The 16,882-nt window shown below is 40.8% G+C and overlaps 1 protein-coding gene across 1 annotated transcript; it reads left to right on the top strand.

Annotated features, from left to right (window-relative positions):
• The first annotated feature begins 21 nt into the window (after window positions 1–21).
• C4HXorf58 (chromosome 4 CXorf58 homolog) lies at window positions 22–13,343 on the top strand. The gene is made up of 8 exons (XM_033147243.1): window positions 22–176; window positions 1,796–1,895; window positions 4,136–4,230; window positions 5,413–5,524; window positions 8,095–8,226; window positions 8,743–8,972; window positions 11,014–11,155; window positions 13,154–13,343. The coding sequence occupies exons 1-8, from the start codon at window positions 118–120 to the stop codon at window positions 13,313–13,315; spliced, it is 1,032 nt and encodes a 343-aa protein (XP_033003134.1). The 5' UTR covers window positions 22–117; the 3' UTR covers window positions 13,316–13,343.
• The last annotated feature ends 3,539 nt before the right edge of the window (window positions 13,344–16,882 follow it).

Raw genomic sequence — 16,882 nt, 5'->3', positions numbered from 1 at the left:
ATTGGTGGGTGGTGCCCAAATTGGCTTCCTGTCGCGTTGCGCGTCCCTGTTGCTAGGCGACAGGCGAAAGGAGTTCGACTGCGGCGCCTGCGGGCTCTTGAGTCGAGGCTGGCCACGATGTTGAGCAGGAGCTCTCGCTTTGCAGGAAGTAAGAATGACAGCAGAGCAAAGAGGAGGTAAGGGCGTCGGATAAATTGGGAGCCTGGCTCTGGGCTGAAAGTGGGCTATGCTTTTCCAGTTCTACCGTGAATTTGTTAAGGATAGAGCAGAAGGAGGTGGCCGTGCGGGTTGGCACCTTTTCGCGTGGCGGCTTTTACCATCCGTATATGAGATAGACGCTCAGTAAATGTAGCTTTCCCCACGTGCTGAATTTCCGCCTCATCCAACTGTTAAGGTGCCGCGAAAGATAACGAATTACACACATGTAAAAGCCGTTCTGAAAATGCTATTTTAAAAATACATTGAGTTTTCCATAAGGCTCACCATTGATATTTCGTGTCACATTGTATATTGCACTTGAAACACGCTTAAAACGTTTTATTTGCAGCTGTATAGATAGCTGAGTCCCTAGGCTAAGCATACCACGGAGTTATTTTAAGTCCCAAACGGCCGGCTTATAACGTGTTTGCAGGGGAAGCGTAACGTAACACGTTGAAAAGTTTGTGCAAGTTGGAAAAACCTAACCAATCTTTAAATATGAATATGGATCTGTGTGGAGAGTCTGGCCCCCAAACTACAAGGGTTGAACAAATAGAACAACTTGTTTTGTGAGCAGTTTTCTGACGAATATGTTATTTTATGGCTCACAAACATTGGCCTGGAGAGCACAGTTTAATCTGTGTTGAAGGGTGCCACCTTTTTGATGGTCAGAAACCAGTACAGTCATACCTCATGTTGCAAAGGCTGCGGTTTACGCGTTTTTGGGTTGTGCTCCATGCCGAACCTGGAAGTACCGGAACAGGTTACTTCCAGGTTTCGGTGCTCGCGCATGCACAGGAGCGCCAAATCGCAACCTGCACATGCGCAGATGCGGCGCTGCAGGTTGCAGACGTGCCTCCCACACTGATCGCGTTCTCAACCCGAGGGTCCACTGTATTAGAAACTGAGATATGACAGCTAGGAGCTAAATGGCACCTAAAACCTAGGTTATGGGCACAACAGAATGTTTAGGTGTGCTTTTTATAACAAGAATACAAAGCTGAAAATGAATGAATTACAGCTAAATTATGTTCATTTTTCACATAGTCTAGTCCTTCCCCTGCCCACCCTAATATTCTTAAGAGGGTCTCTTCTCCAGCCTTCAGAGAGTAGCTCGAAGTGGGGAGGCAGAAAAAGGTCCTCCTTTCCTTCCACTCTGCCGGTTTAATCTGAAATCTTAGGCGCAATACTGCACCCAGAGCTCAAACTGCTTGTGCTAATGAAATTCCCTGTTGCAAAATGTGTCTAGAACTTTGGGAGTTTCAAACATTGTCAGAAACTTTGTGTCTGTAATAGCTGCAAAACAGAAAGCAACAGGGAAGCTCTTTCCAGCATGTGGGTGCAGGCTGGCGCAGAGCTTGTATAAGGCCTGGGGGCCGGAGTCTTGTTAGGGTAAAGTTATAAACTCAAACAGCATAAGTTTGGCAGGCCCCTGGTGAACCCGCCCTGGCTGTCATAGCTCTCTGAGGTCCAGGACAAGTGTACCCAGCTGTGCACCCTTCCTCCCCGTATGGGCCTGTGGGGATGTAATTGATTTCTGGCAATAATTTTAAGTTCCAATCACCATAGTCTTGTGACTTGCAATTTATTCCACCAGGGCTCATCCTGACACAGCAGCAAAAATTATTCAGAAGGCATGGTGGAGTCACACAAGGATACGGTTGTATAGACTGATGAGACATACAATTCGGGCAGCGGTATGCTCTTGCACATGGTTTGGGCTGACTAGATGTAGTCCTATAGTTTAATGTGTGATTATAACTCTTTTTAAAGTGGTTTCCTTTGTATGGATGCATTGAGGAATAGAAACAAGCTCTGGCTTGCAAGGGGTATCCCTCAAGGTATCATGAATATATTTGTTTTGTTTGCAACAGTATACACACAAATATTCCAAAGCCAGCAGGGACCCAGGGATAATGCTTTCATGCTCTCTGTCACTGTTGGCAGTAGAAATCTGCTAACACAGAGGGGCTGGGCTGTGTGGTGTAAGAGGAAAGCCCACCAGAAAGTTGCTGCATCCTAAATGACTGAGGAGCAAGAATTGATTTTTGGCCATTTCACCATCAGGAATAATTATTGCTCCTGAAAGTAAAACAGTACAAATTCAGAAGATCAGAGGTGGGCCACAACTGGTTTAAGATTTAAAAGGTCTAACCAGCACAGTGAATTGAGGCCAGAAATAAATTAGTAACCAATGCAGAAGGCTACTATATTAGATAATATAATTGGAGTCAAAGCCATAGTAGATGCATTTGTTTGAAGTTTTCCAACTATCTTCAAAGCAACTACCGGTAGATATAGAGCGCATTACATTATCCTGTATGTGGTTGAAGCATGAGGCCAACCCCAGTTACTCCAAATTGTGCACTCCTGGCCATTGTTACCACCTGGTTATCCAGGGACCAGGCTGTGACCAGAAGTACCCCTCCACACACACACACACACACAATCTGAGAGGCTCTTCATTACTCCCAGTCTTCCATGCCTTTCAAGCCAAATAAGCAGAATAATGACCCAACTGTTACTTTTTTCTAATTTGTCTGAAGATGTGTTGGTTTGCTGCAGACCCTGTAATAGCCAATGCCTCAACATTCTAGTTGAAGTTAGACGTTGACGGGCACCTGTTCTTTTTCAGACTGAAAAGGCGACTATATAAATGGGCCTTAAACAGAAAGTTGCAGTGTGCCATGTTGCTATTCATGGTTTTAGTTAGCCATGCATTCTTCCTCATACTCCATTCTATTACCTTATCCTCCAATTTTCCATTCCCATCCATAGACCCTCAACATTCTGTGGTCACTGAGTTTCTTATTTTGTTTTGCTATTTACAAGAGGGGTTGTCCTTAGAATTTTTCTTTAAAATAATTTCTACTTCTGTACATTGATGTTTGTTTAAAAACAGTTGCACCAGGCAAGTTACAACAATATAAAATTACAAAATTTAAGTCAATTAAAACACTTCAGAGTTGGAGTCTTGCCCTCCCATAGCGTGCTGATACTTCCTTCTTCCTTTACTCATGACCTGGGTTGTGATTGTAATATATTCTACCTTTACTGTAAAATTGTTGAGCTTTTGTTGTTGACACCCAAGAAACCTGGACATGTCAGGAATTTTCTTGACGTATGGCAAGCCTAATTTATATGGGGCACGGGTGGCGCTGTGGTCTAAACCACTGAGTCTCTTGGGCTTGCCGATCAGAAGGTCGGCAGTTTGAATCCCCATGATGAACTGCCAACCTAGCAGTTCAAAAGCATGCCAGTGCAAGTAGATAAATAGGTTTCTCTGCGGCCGGAAGATAAATGGCATTTCTGTGCACTCTGGTTTCCGTCACAGTGTTCCGTTGTGCCTGAAGCGATTTAGTCATGTTGGCCACATGACCCGGAAAGCTGTCTGTGGACAAACGATGGCTCCCTTAGCCTGAAAGTGAGATGAGCGCCGCAACCTCATAGTCGCCTTTGACTGGACTTAACCGTCCAGAGGTCCTTTACTTTTTTTTACCTTCATATGTACATTTTATTGTTATCTGCTCTAGAATTGTTATTCACAGTGAAGAGCAAGATAGAGATTTTTTTTTTTGCTTTTTATTGATTTTCAACACAACAAAAAATTTACATTCCAAATAAAACACAAAAGAAACAACAAATTTCCAAATACAACCTATATATACAAATCCTGAAATTCCCAACAAAGAGTTATTTTGTTTAAGTCTTTTTCTAGATTTACAAATTTTTAATTTCTCCATATGACTTCCAACCTCCTCACTGAGGGTTCCTCCTTTTTTTCCTTTTTAATTATCACTGCTTCAGTATGCCTTATCTCCATTTCTTTCTTGTCTCATATATAGTTTTTTTTTTTTGCAAGATAGAGATATTTTAAATGCTGCTTTAAAACAAAGCTTGTTGAAAACTCTGTGAGCAAAACATATATTTATTTCAGGAGTACTGCATTACCCATGATATTTTGAAAAGAGTGTGTCCTTTGGAGGCTGAACTTCTTAAAGACCCTACTCTTAGGTGCAGAGTTCGATTCAGGTAAAAGTACTACATTTCCATGCCTTGGTTTAATATATTTTGTTTAGCTTAACAGTCTCTTTCTTCACCTTTTAAATGTTACTACCTGTATGTGGGCTGATTCCAATGGAGTATGTTTCTTCCAAAGAAGAGTAATTGAGAATGAATTGTTCCTATTGATAAATGAACAAATGTTTTATTCTCTTTGTGTGGCAGTAGCTTCATAAGAACAGTGATATACAAGAATCATAAACATCTTATAGTGATATTTTACTATGAAAAAACACCAATATAGACTCAATCTGAGCAGGCTTATTTTTTACTGATGACAGTAACTAAGGCTGCAGTCCTACGTATATCTTTCTGCTTGATATGCTGATTTTCAACATGCAGGAGGTGTAGATAGATAGATAGATAGGCATTTAGACAGCTTATAGTCTGAAATGATATAGACTTTACCAAGTGATTTTACTGAACATATACATTTGCTCTTATTTCCTTATAACTATGTCCTAGATTGTTGCCTTAAACACACTTGAGTCACATCCATAGAGTTCCATTGACTTGATAGCATTGGCAGAGCTGCTGTTAAGAGAGGACAGCAAGAGATCTATTTTCACTTCTTCCTCCCAAGATGTGCCAAGACTCACTGATCAGCGATATGTTTAGCACTGTACATTCAATTCTAGTCCAATGAGGCAAAATGTGTTCTGTTCCCAGCAGATAGAGATCCAGAAGGGAAAACATTTTATACACATAGGGTAGAATTCAACATTGTGCTGATTTGATCATTCTGTCAATGCAAGCATTTCATTTCTTTCAATGCAACCATTTCTTCCTTCATGCACTATTCTGGGGGTTCTCCTGACCCAGAGCAGATTTGGAGGAAGAGGAGGGGGCCCCATTGCAATAGTGAGAATCCATGCCCTGGCTTCCACTAGCAAACCAGATTAGTTAAATCCACCCCATAGACCTGAATTTGCATACAGATTGGAGCTAATCCCATACCTTTCAAGGGAACATGTGTTGGGGATTAAGGATATAATTCATTTGATTGCCTTTGTTAAATAAAACCACAGATGGATTTTTAAAACATTACCAATCATATTATTTAAATTAGAACTAAAGTGAAAACAGTCACTTCCATTGCCAAACATTGAATAACAATAGGTAATTAAGTTCTGGTGTTTCCCCTCCCTTCAGATTAGCTGGATCTGATTTTCCCCCTTTCGTTGTGTTCAAGATATTTTGCAAGTCAAGAGACCAAAACACCCATTACATCACTGGGAAAAGCGTAATAACAGCAACAAGTGAGGTAACCTATTGGATTTTTTTTAATGTTCTGTATCATCTGTTACTTAAGCTTAAAACTATAATAAGTTGTTTTTTTATATTTAAAACACTACCGTTCTTTACTTATGATACCTTTACACCAACTGTGAGGAATAAGAATTGTAGAGTTGGAAGGGATCATGAGGGTAAACAATTCCAACCCCCTGCAGTGCAGTGCAGAAATCTCAGCCCATGGGCCTAAGTAGGCCAAGCAGAGATCCTAATTTGGCCATTGAAGAAGTCAAAGTACTGGGAACCTTGGGAGGAAATGATCATGTTCTCTTGAGTTTCATTATATAGAAGCAAAGAAAAGCTGAGTATAGTTGGATACCCACTCTGAACTTGAAGGCTGATTTCAGAAATCTTAAGGAACTACTGGGTGAGATGCCATAGTCAGAAATACTTAAAGAGAAGGGAGTCTAAGATGGATGGGAGTTTCTTAAAGGTGAAATATTGAAGGCACAAATGCAGACAGTTCCAACAAGAGCAAAACAAGGGTCCGGAAACCAAGCATGAGGAGGAAAGGTTGAGGGAATTGGGTATGATTAGCCTGGAAAATTAGAGACTGAGAGGAGACAAGATAGCTGTCTTCAAATATCTAATGAGCTGTCAAATGGAAGATGGAGCAAGCTTGTTTTCTTCTGCGCTGGAGGGTAGGACTTGAACCAATGGCTTCAAATTAAAAGAAAGGAGATTCCGACTAAACACCAAGTCTACTTTCTGACAGTAAGACCTGTTTGACAGTAGAACTGTCTCCCTCAGGAGGTGGTGGACTCTCCTTCCTTGCATGTTTTTAAGCCAAGGTTAGATGCCTATCTAACATATGCTGTACATGAGATTCCTGCAGTGCAGGAGGTTGGACTATATGACCCTTGGGATCCCTTCACCTCTACAATTATATGATTCTTTAGAATTTTTGAGTTCTTAGTGTTACTGGTTCTAAGACAGGGGTCAGCAACCTTTTTCAGCCATAGGCTGGTCCACTGTCCCTCAGACCATGTGGTGGGCCAGACTATTTTTTTTTGGGGGGGGGGAATGAACGAATTCCTATGCCCCACAAATAACCCAGAGATGCATTTTAAATAAAAACACACATGCTACTCATGTAAAAACACCAGGCAGGCCCCACAAATAACCCAGAGGTGCATTTTAAATAAAAGGACACATTCTACTTATGTAAAAACACACTGATTCCTGGACTGTCCGCGGGCTGGATTTAGAAGGGATTGGGCCACATCCGGCCCACAGGCCTTAGGTTGCCTACCCCTGTTCTAAGATATCACAGTTAGTGTACAGATTGCCCTTCCCCTCAATATCTGCTTCTTCACATTGTGTTTTAATTTACTATTTGAAATTATATCCTGCACTTCACATACATTATCTACCATATTTTTCGCTCCATAGGGTGCACCGGACCATAGGGTGCACCTCGTTTTTAGAGGAGGAAACAAGAAAAAAAATATATTTTTCTGGTTTTCCTCCTCTAAAAGCCCTGTTTTTTTTAGGATCAGCTCAAAGTTTTGCAGCTTTTTTTGCAAAGGGAAAAGCCCAGTTTTTTTAAGGATCAGCTCAAAGTTTTGCAGCTTTTTTTGCAAAGGGAAAAGCCCTGGTTTTTTAAGGATCAGCTCAAAGTTTTGCAGCTTTTTTGCAAAGGGAAAAGCCCTGTTTGTTTGTTTTTTGAGGATCAGCTCAAAGTTTTGCAGCTTTTTTGTAAAGGGGGAAAAGCAAAGCTCCTTTTGCAAAGGGGGGAAAGCAAAGAGGAAAAGCCCCGTTTTTATGGGGTTCAACTCACATTTCTGCAGCTTCTTAAGGAAAGGGAGCCGTTTCTACAGTTTCCAGACAGATAATCTAATCAGCCAGTCACATGTCGCTGGGGAAACAAACAACCTCCCTCTGCAGCACATTCAATAATGGAGGCCTGGGCAAGGGGGCGGGGCTGAACGGGAGCTGGGACTCTTATCTCTCTCCCTATCTCTTGCTGATCAGCTGCTGAGTGGGTTCCTTTCAACACCCCCTTTTCTCTTTGTAAAATAAAAAGCAGGATCTGCTTTTGGCCCCTGGGAAATTCGGCTCAAGGGACCACCATTCGCTCCATAGGATGCACAGATATCTCCCCTTACTTTTTAGGAGGGAAAAAGTGCGTCTTATGGAGTGAAAAATACGGTAAGTGGTGTACAATAAAATATTAAGAATATTATAAACTTACTGTATGATGCACACACTTTGTATGGAGAACATATTCATGCTATTCTTCCCTCTTAAAAACTGATGTGGGTAACACATGTAACACTTAGTTCATGATGGAAAGCAGGATGCAGCTACATTTCCTTCATGAGACTAGGATTATTTTCCAGTAAGCTTCTGAACTGTGCCTTAGAAAATGCACCATCAAGCTCCTATAAAATCTTCAGATACAAAATTGATGCACTTTTGATTATAATGGTATAATCAGGTTGAGCTTTGTCTTGAATGCATGAGGATTTCAGAATGGTGATTTAGGGTAGAGTTACAGTGATACTGAGGCTATTTTCTATATTTTCTGATGATTGATAGGCGGCTGTTGATGCTTGCAAGTTAATGGGATATCGGACGTATTATAATCAGATATTGCAGGATGAACTTCAGCATAAGAAATACGGAATAACAGAGGAGTTGGATGTGGCTACAATAAGAGACCACATACAAGTAAGCAATTCTTATGTTCTCCACCCCTTATGCCATAATTAATTAATCTTATAATGAAAAAGACTGAACACGTGGGAAGGGTTGGAGGAGGGAATGAATGAGTCCAAGACCCTGCTTTCAGTCTCACTTGGAAAGAGATTTGGAGGAAGATCTGAACAGCCCCAAAGTCAACATAAATACAACACTAGTAAGAGCAAGGCAACAGCATATTACCACACACACTGTGATTATATTTGTGTGTTTGTAAAATTCAGTTAAATAATCAATTCAGACAACAGATCCTATAGAAAATATTATGTTAGCAGTAATAATATACAGTGCAACCCTACATATGTTAGAATTAAGTTCCACTGCATTCAGAGGGACTTACCGCTATTTCACAGAATTGGAGCCTTAGGATTCATTTTCTTGGCTGATAAAATGGAAGAATTGCAGTAAAGGGGGTAGTTTACAAAAGATAACCAGAGAGTCCTAGTACAACTTTCTCATACATATTGTTCTTTCATGACTGTCTAGTATAGCAATCTCATGGATGAGGTTCCAGCATGCTATGGTGGCAGACATAACTGCTGGAGAAGGCTGTCTTTACATGATTTTCCCAGATCAATGATTGTGTATGACATCATGGACTATGCACAGTCTGGGAAGCTATCTACCAGACTTAGGATGGAATTGCCATTTCTGCTGCTGAGGCCACAGAATGAAGAAACATGTCGTGCTCAAATCATGGCTATTTGTCAAATCAGGTAAATCAGAGCTTTCCGAACTCCTCATGTTGGTGACACACTTTTTAGACATGCATCATTTCACGACATAATAATTCAGTTTTACTAGTAAACTGGAGAGTAAACTAACCCCTTTCCAGCCCCAGGAGGAGCGCGGAGAGCATTCACGTGACACACCTACACACTGCAATCAACACGCTAATGTGTTGTGACACACAGTTTGAAAAGCTCTAGGTATATGGCCACCCAATGAGTGCTGCTTTTTAATAATGTAGCACCTGTACTCTCATATCTTGAGACAGATGAGGGAAGGCTAGCAGCCAGACTTCTATTCACAAAGCCACTAAAGCAGCAGGCCATGTGAGATACCCATGAACCCATCTTTGGCAGATAAACTATCAAGGTTTTTCAATTCCATTGTGTACCGTAGGCCTGATCCTGCATTCTGGGAAACCAGTTTCAGCATGATCCTGTCCCAGAATTTATGCCCAGCAGACAGAACAGGATCACTCTTAAATCCCACTCTCCCATCAGACTCCCAAGATACACTGGCACAGTAAACTCACAACAGCAGGCAGAGACTTACCACCAAGGCAAACATTATGCCAGCTGGAGCCCAGAAGCACAAGGGGATGGGGAATATGAAAGAGTGTTGTGGGAAGAATAGGTTGCTCAAGAGGGGCTTTTTTAGGAAAGCAGCTGTGGATATCCACAACTCTAAATGGCTCATTTGCAACAGTCCAAATTCCATTCTGTTGGTTACATAGATAAGTGGTATAAAGAGCTATGAAGCCTTCTGCTCAAACATTAAAAGTTGCAGTCAATCACATTTCACAGATGTTCATAGAATTATTCTGAAGCACCAGTTTCGGCAAACACTTAAGGAGCATTCTGAATACTTAATGATAGAAATCATTAAACAAGATGGCCTAAATTACACACACACACACACACACTCCCCCATCCATCTGGCTGGGTTTCCCCAGCCACTCTGGGCGGCTCCCCACAGAATATTAATAATAATAAATACAATGTGCATGACTGATATGGAATGGAATGTTTATTTGAAGGCAGGTGTTCCCCCTTCTGGATATAGATAAGCATTGCTCTAGCCTCAGCTGTCCACTTTCAGCTCTTAGTTAATACATTATTTTATTTTATTATATATTACGATATAAACAATTACATATCATGTTTAGTTTTATAGCAGCTATGTATTTAAAGGGCTTTCCATGTAATGCTAAATGGCTCAGCTCACATTAATTTACAGGTGAAACTCGAAAAATTAGTTATAGGTAGGTAGCCGTGTTGGTCTGCCATAGTAAAAAAAAATTAAAAAATCCTTCCAGTAGCACCTTAGAGACCAACTAAGTTTGTTCTTGGTATGAGCTTTCGTGTGCATGCACACTTCTTCAGATACACTGAAACAGAAGTCACCAGACCCTTATATATAGTGAGAGAGTGAGGAGGGGTATTACTCAGAAGGGTGGTGGGAATGGGTGATTGGCTGATGGGTGTGGAAAACCTGTTGATGACTGTTAACGAGGAATAAGCAAGGGTGAGATTTTGTTTTGACTATGGCAGACCAACACGGCTACCCACCTGTAACTAAAGATAGCTTTGTCATGTATAATGAGATAAGAATCCAATGTCTTTGTTCAGACCAGGTCTCTCCTTGGTTTTGAGTTTGGTAATGAGTTGGTAATGTAAGCAATTGTTTTCATTGGCTACTGGAGTTTAATATATGAGATAGACTCAAAGCATGCAAAGCGAGATATGTCAAGCCTTTGTTTGTTATAATTGTGATGATTATGGCGTACAGCTGATGAAAACCCCAAAGTTGAGATTGTTAATTTGGGGTTCTCATCAGCTGTATGCCATAATCATCACAATTATAACAAATAAAGGCTTGACATATCTCGTTTTGCATGTCATGAGTCTATCTCATATATTAGTTTCACCTTTTAAGTTGAATTTCCTTATTCTATAGTGAACACTGATAACATTTTAATTCTGTACAATTGTGTGGGGAAAGTGTTTAAAACATTGCTTTCCCCCCCAGATGTCCACAACAAATTCCCACAATTGCAAAACTCTCAAAACTGATTATAAAATCAGCACATAAAACTGGGCGTCGCTCTTACCAAGCTCAGAAGAAGAATGCAAAAATGAGAAAGGCTTATAGCCTTGGGAAACAAAGAGAGGTGAGCATGTTAAAAGAAAAAGAAATTTTCTGATCAGATGCTGATAAATCTCACAGCTAGGATTCTACTAGTCTGTTTTAAAGAGCTTTTATTGTTTTTCCCCCTTGGGGTGAATTTAATAAGACAGTTCTAAGATTATAACCAGGGTAATCCTACTTGTTCTACATAAAAGCCATCAGAAAACTGAGCCTAACACTATGTCTAACTAATTGTTCTTGATCACCTATGCTGAGGAATGTTTGTGTAACTTACTAAATAAAGGGCCCCAAAAACTTTGTATTTTACTGATCCTGTCATTTTTATTTTGTTTTAATTTTATTAAAAGACATTTAGACATATTAGAAATCCATCACCATAATTTTAAAACAACACATTTTTAGCTTTGGCATGCAAAAAATGTAGGAATTAATGTGTTAGTAAGTAACCTCACTTGCTAGATCTCAAGGGGTTGGCTGCAGTCCTTAATTGTAATAGACCTTCTAAAGCAGGGATCCCCAAACTAAGGTCCGCGGGCTGGATACGGCCTGAGCGAGCCAATTATCCGGCCTGCGATGACCCCCGTCTCCTGGCACGGCACCGGAAATAGCTTGTGCGCATGCGCAAGCGTCATTTCCAGCGCACTTCCGAGTCTGTGGAGGCCCGTGCGCACACGCACAAGCTATTTCCGGTGCTCCGCCAACCTAAAAGCGCGCTGGAAATGATGCATGCGCAGAAGCTATTTCCAGCGCCGCACCAACCCGGAAGTGCATCGGAAAAAGCAAGCGCGCGCGCATATGTGCGTGTGCCCTCCGGCCCACTGCACAATCGGCGCTGGAGGAACCAGCCTGAGGCCAGGTAAGTTTGCCGACCCCTGTTCTAAAGAAACACCTGGTGTTTGAGATCTGCTTCTGACTAAGTGGCAACGCAAAAGGACCCCTGAACTGTAAGTCCAGTCAAAGGTGACTATGGGGTTGCGGCGCTCATCTCGCTTTCAGACCAAGGGAGCCGGCATTTGTCCACAGATAGCTTTCCGGGTCATGTGGCCAGCAGGACTAAACCGCTTCTGGCACAACAGAACACCGACAGAAACTAGAGTGCACGGAAATGCCGTTTACTTTCCTACCGCAGCAGTACCTATTGATCTCCTTGCACTGACATGCATTCGAACTGATAGGTTGGCAGGAACAGGGACAGAGCAATGGGAGTTTACCCCGACTGGCAAGCCCAAGAGGCTCAGTAGTTTAGAAAATAAGCGCTGCTTTAGTAAGTTACATACATTTTGCAACAAAACCTGCAATAGGGCCCCTATTGAAGGACACCATCCTGGTTGATGCATAGTGCATTGACTATTGCTGCAACATAGCCTAGGAAGGAAGATTAGTGCAGACACTGCTCAAGTGTCCAATCCAAGACTGCCTTACATTTGTTTGCTTGTTATTTATTATGGGGCGGGTTCAACTAAATCAGGGGTAGGCAACCTAAGGCCCGCAGGCCAGATGTGGCCCAATCGCCTTCTCAGTCCGGCCCACGGATGGTCCGGGAATCAGCGTGTTTTTACATGAGTAGGATGTGTGTTTTTATTTAAAATGCATCTCTGGGTTATTTGTGGGGCATAGGAATTCGTTTATTTTTTTCCTCCAAAATATAGTCTGGCCCACCACATGGTCTGAGGGACGGTGGAGCGGCCCACAGCTGAAAAAAGGTTGCTGACCCTTGAACTAAATGAACAAAAACTGCTAGTGCAACAGGGTTCCCCCCCCCTTTGTGTGCCCCCATGACTTCCCCCAAATTGGCTCTGTGCGGGTGAGAACCCCCATAGAACAGTGCACAGGGGAGGAGGGAGATGGTTCCGTTTGGGAAGCAAAAATTCTTGCACTGATGGAATGATGACCCTCATCCCACACTGAATTCCATCCTATAGTGCAACATATACCATGGATTCTGTTTAGGAGTATGAGGCTAAACAAGTAAGCTGTGATTTCTTCTTTGAATAATCTGTACTTCATTATTTTGGAGCAGATGCTGAGAACTTCATCATTGTTAAGTGATCATTCAGACTCCACAGTCACTGAAGAGTCAAGCCATGAAAGTATTTTGTCAGATGAAGACTGGGAGCACGAGGCAGTGAAGCTATACGACTGGTCCAGATCCCTACGAGTGGAAGATATTGGGGGAGACTAACCCATGATAAAACTTATGTTCCCTTCCATTTCTTCTGCTTGAATCACAGAATTGTAGAAAACAGATAATTTGTCATGATGTGTGTAATTTTCTATCATGCTGCAGACATCATGAACATGAATAGCATGTAAATAATTACTGTCTGGCTTTAGGAAGGAAATTCATGGTGCAGCAAGTTATTGTGTTAAAGTAATGACGGTGGTATCATTAGCAGATGAGAGGAAAGGAAACATGACCTATAGGGAGAGAAGCAGAGTTATTTATCCTTAGAACCGACATGGACAACTTTGAGAAGAGAGTTATAGTTTCCCATTCTGAATTACAGCTAAGAGGGCTCAAAGAATGAAAGTTGGTTTATGATCTCCATTTTAAGTCATATTCAGGGTAGATCCATTTTGCAGGGTAAGTATTTATTTCAAGGGGTCTACACTGAGCATGACACAGCAGGATATTGCCTGGTAAATTGCAATGTTAATTTAGTGTCCATTTTAACACTAATTTGTGCTTGCTTATCAATTGGGCTGAATGTTTTAAATAAACAGTAATTTTTGAGTTAGGTCAACATGCTTGACCCATAGAAAAGAAGAACTTGGAAGTATAATACACAATGGACAAAGTACACTAAAGATTAAAAATATTTTATTTACATTTTTTAATATATACAATTTTTACACATTAGTTTAAAAACAGAATAGAGTACATATGCATCACTGAACATAATGCATTCACAGCATGAGAGAAGTTAATGTTCGGAAACAGGTGGGAAGAAAAAAATGCTTTTAGAAAGTTAAAAAGGACAGATCACAGAATTTCATAGCAGCTCTGGGAACGTTCCTGGAAAAAGTACCCCAAAACGCACATTTGAGTTTGCGTGTATGTTTGAACAAAGTACTTCCATTTGATTCAGCACAGTTAGAAGATAGCTTTCCAAGTTAACTTGTCAAGACCGTTGTTCATGAAACCTCTGCCAACACATTCAGAACAACAGTAAAGCAACAGTAGAATTTATGCCGTATAGGGATATGCCACTGCAGCCCGGTAACCTTTTCACCAGGAATGCAGAAAACTTGTGGCTCTCCACATGCTGTTAAGATGCCCAATCTCCATCAGCCCCAGCCATCACATTTAATGATCAGGGTTGGTGGGAGTTGTGCTTCAACAACATTTGCAGACCCATAGTTTGCTTTACACTAGTACTTTTTTCCAGACTTCCAATGGCATTAATATTAATAGTAAAGATTACCAGTTATTGAGATTATAACTGGAATCCTGATCCTAACTCAATACTATAATTTTGAAAGTCCACCAAAGCAATCCAGAATTATTAATCCAGATTTCTGTCTGCTTTTCTCTTTGCTACACTATTTGGAACAAAAACTGCCACTGATAAGACATCACACTATAGGAAAACTAAGATTTTCAATTCCTATCACTTTAATGATACAGTACATATTGTTTTACAGAGACATAAGCTCATCCTTAATTGACTTTTACAGTTTACACCATATATGGGCAATCTTGATGCTACTCTGAACATTAGCAAGTTCTGTGACCAGGATTTAGTAAGAAGAAAGCATTTCTCCCTTTAACTTATGAAACAAGCAAAAAGACTAGCAGTGATGGAGTTCTACAGTATCATCCCAATTTTTTTTAAAAAAAAGTTTGACCCCATCCGCATGGTTTCTAAATGACTTAGTTTGTAGCAGTGACTTAGCAGCATCATACTAAATATGTCTAGCCTTCCAATTCTAGCTTTATCCTTTTTCTCAGCTACCATGCTTGGGGGGTGGGGCTCAGATTATGATTGCAAACCTTTTCATCTATTAAATGGTTGGCTTATGTCACTAAAATGCAAGTCAACTTTTCCATTAGTATAAAACATCTGTAAACTCCTTGGAGAGCCACTGGTCCCTTAAAAAACATTAAGAGCAGCCACTTCTTTCCCAGCCTTGTTTCCCTACAGTTGATTGCCCCACATGCCCCTCTTTCCACTGAAACGTATGGGCCATATACCATTACAGTCATACCTTGGTTTTCAAACAGAATGCGTTCTGGAAGTCAGTTCGACTTCTGAAACGATCAGAAAGCAAGGAGCAACTTCCGATTGGCTGCAGAAGCACCCTGCAGCCAATCAGAAGCCACGGAAGGTGTGACGGATGTTTGGCTTCTGAGGCAAAGTTTGCAAACGGGAATACCTACTTCCGGGTTTGCGACATTTGAGTTCCAAGTTGTTCAGAAAACCAAGGTACGACTGTATAATGTAGTATATGGTACTTAAGCTCATGTTAAGCAAATTCCTTTCAGAACCTGAGGACTTAAGTACTGGGTATGTCTTGGATTGTGGTTACTGCCTGTATGGAGTTTTTGTGTTTCATGCCCCTTGTTTTGGCACCAGTTAAACAGGCAGCTGAAGCACCAGTACAAATGGAAGCCATAGGGCTTAAACAAAGTATTGAGCTTTTTATTACGAGCCTAGACTAGTCTGCCTAGTACTTGACAGATTCTAGTCCATAATAGGAAATGTGTTGAGAATCAAAGGAAAAAGATGCAAGTACCTGATGCCAGAGAACTAGAATTTTGAACTAAAGAAAAGGTGCATCCTTTTCTCTTATATTAAGCAAACAAACTCAAGCAATGCACAGCAGTTCTGAGAACATACTGGTACTATTTGTTTCTGGCATCATCGGCAAAGTCAAGATAATAGGCTAAATATCACTGACACACACCCAAGTTGACAAATATTTCTTAACCCTATACAAGAGAGAAGAACAATACCATCCTTTAGATTTGAAACTGAATGCTTGATGCTTGGTTTTGGTTTTTCAAACCTGGTACATGGGGCAATGATAATAAAAACAAACACATACAATTAAACAAATCCAGTGTAAAAAATACAGGAATTGAATAAAATAAGTCTGCAATTTCATGCAGACTTACTTGAAGGTAAGCCCCAATTCATTAGGGCTTCCAATAAAACATGTACAGAATTGGGCTTCTTAAACAGTTGCATTGCAATGGAATGAAGAATAAAGGTTTGATAACCACAAGCACTAGAGATTTCTAAACAGGTTAAAATATTTTTACATCGTCTTATCATTCCCTTCTTGGCTTGCCATCATTAATTCTCCAATGCTTTACATTTGGTGAATCATTTCAGACCTAACTTCCTTTTATGCTGAAAGCAACAATGAAAACCAAGTACCTAGCTCAAGTCAGAAGCTGAAAAGTGGCACATATGCAATGCAATAACTTCTAAATCTTCTACACATTTGGTCTTCGTCAAAGGTAGAGAAACCCAGGTAAATCGTTTTTTAAAAGCTCATTTGACGCCCAAGCTGATTCAGAAAGCACTCCCACAACAAAGTGCCCTTGTTTACTTTTGCATGTGCAGAGATATTTTGGCCTATTTTACACATAATGCTAAATCAGTTTAGTGTTGAATGCATGAGCAGCAGTGAGCCTTGGAGGCTCTTCAATGGAAACATATTTTAAAGGTATTAGTTCTCTGTTCCAGGAACACTGGCATTTTTTTTGAAAGGATCATAAACATGGGTTGATCTTGACTTC

The sequence above is a fragment of the Lacerta agilis genome, chromosome 4, assembly GCF_009819535.1.
Source record: "Lacerta agilis isolate rLacAgi1 chromosome 4, rLacAgi1.pri, whole genome shotgun sequence".
NCBI lineage: Eukaryota > Metazoa > Chordata > Lepidosauria > Squamata > Lacertidae > Lacerta > Lacerta agilis.
Note: the sequence above shows the minus strand (reverse complement) of the source record. Positions and strands in the feature narration are given on the sequence as shown.

Bases quoted from the DNA above. Each gene is read 5' to 3' on its own strand.
- C4HXorf58 (XM_033147243.1), top strand. From the start codon at position 118: ATGTTGAGCAGGAGCTCTCGCTTTGCAGGAAGTAAGAATGACAGCAGA. The intron at 4,231-5,412 runs GTAAAAGTACTA...CCCTCCCTTCAG, and splicing joins AGGTGCAGAGTTCGATTCAG to ATTAGCTGGATCTGATTTTC. The intron at 5,525-8,094 runs GTAACCTATTGG...GATGATTGATAG, and splicing joins TAATAACAGCAACAAGTGAG to GCGGCTGTTGATGCTTGCAA.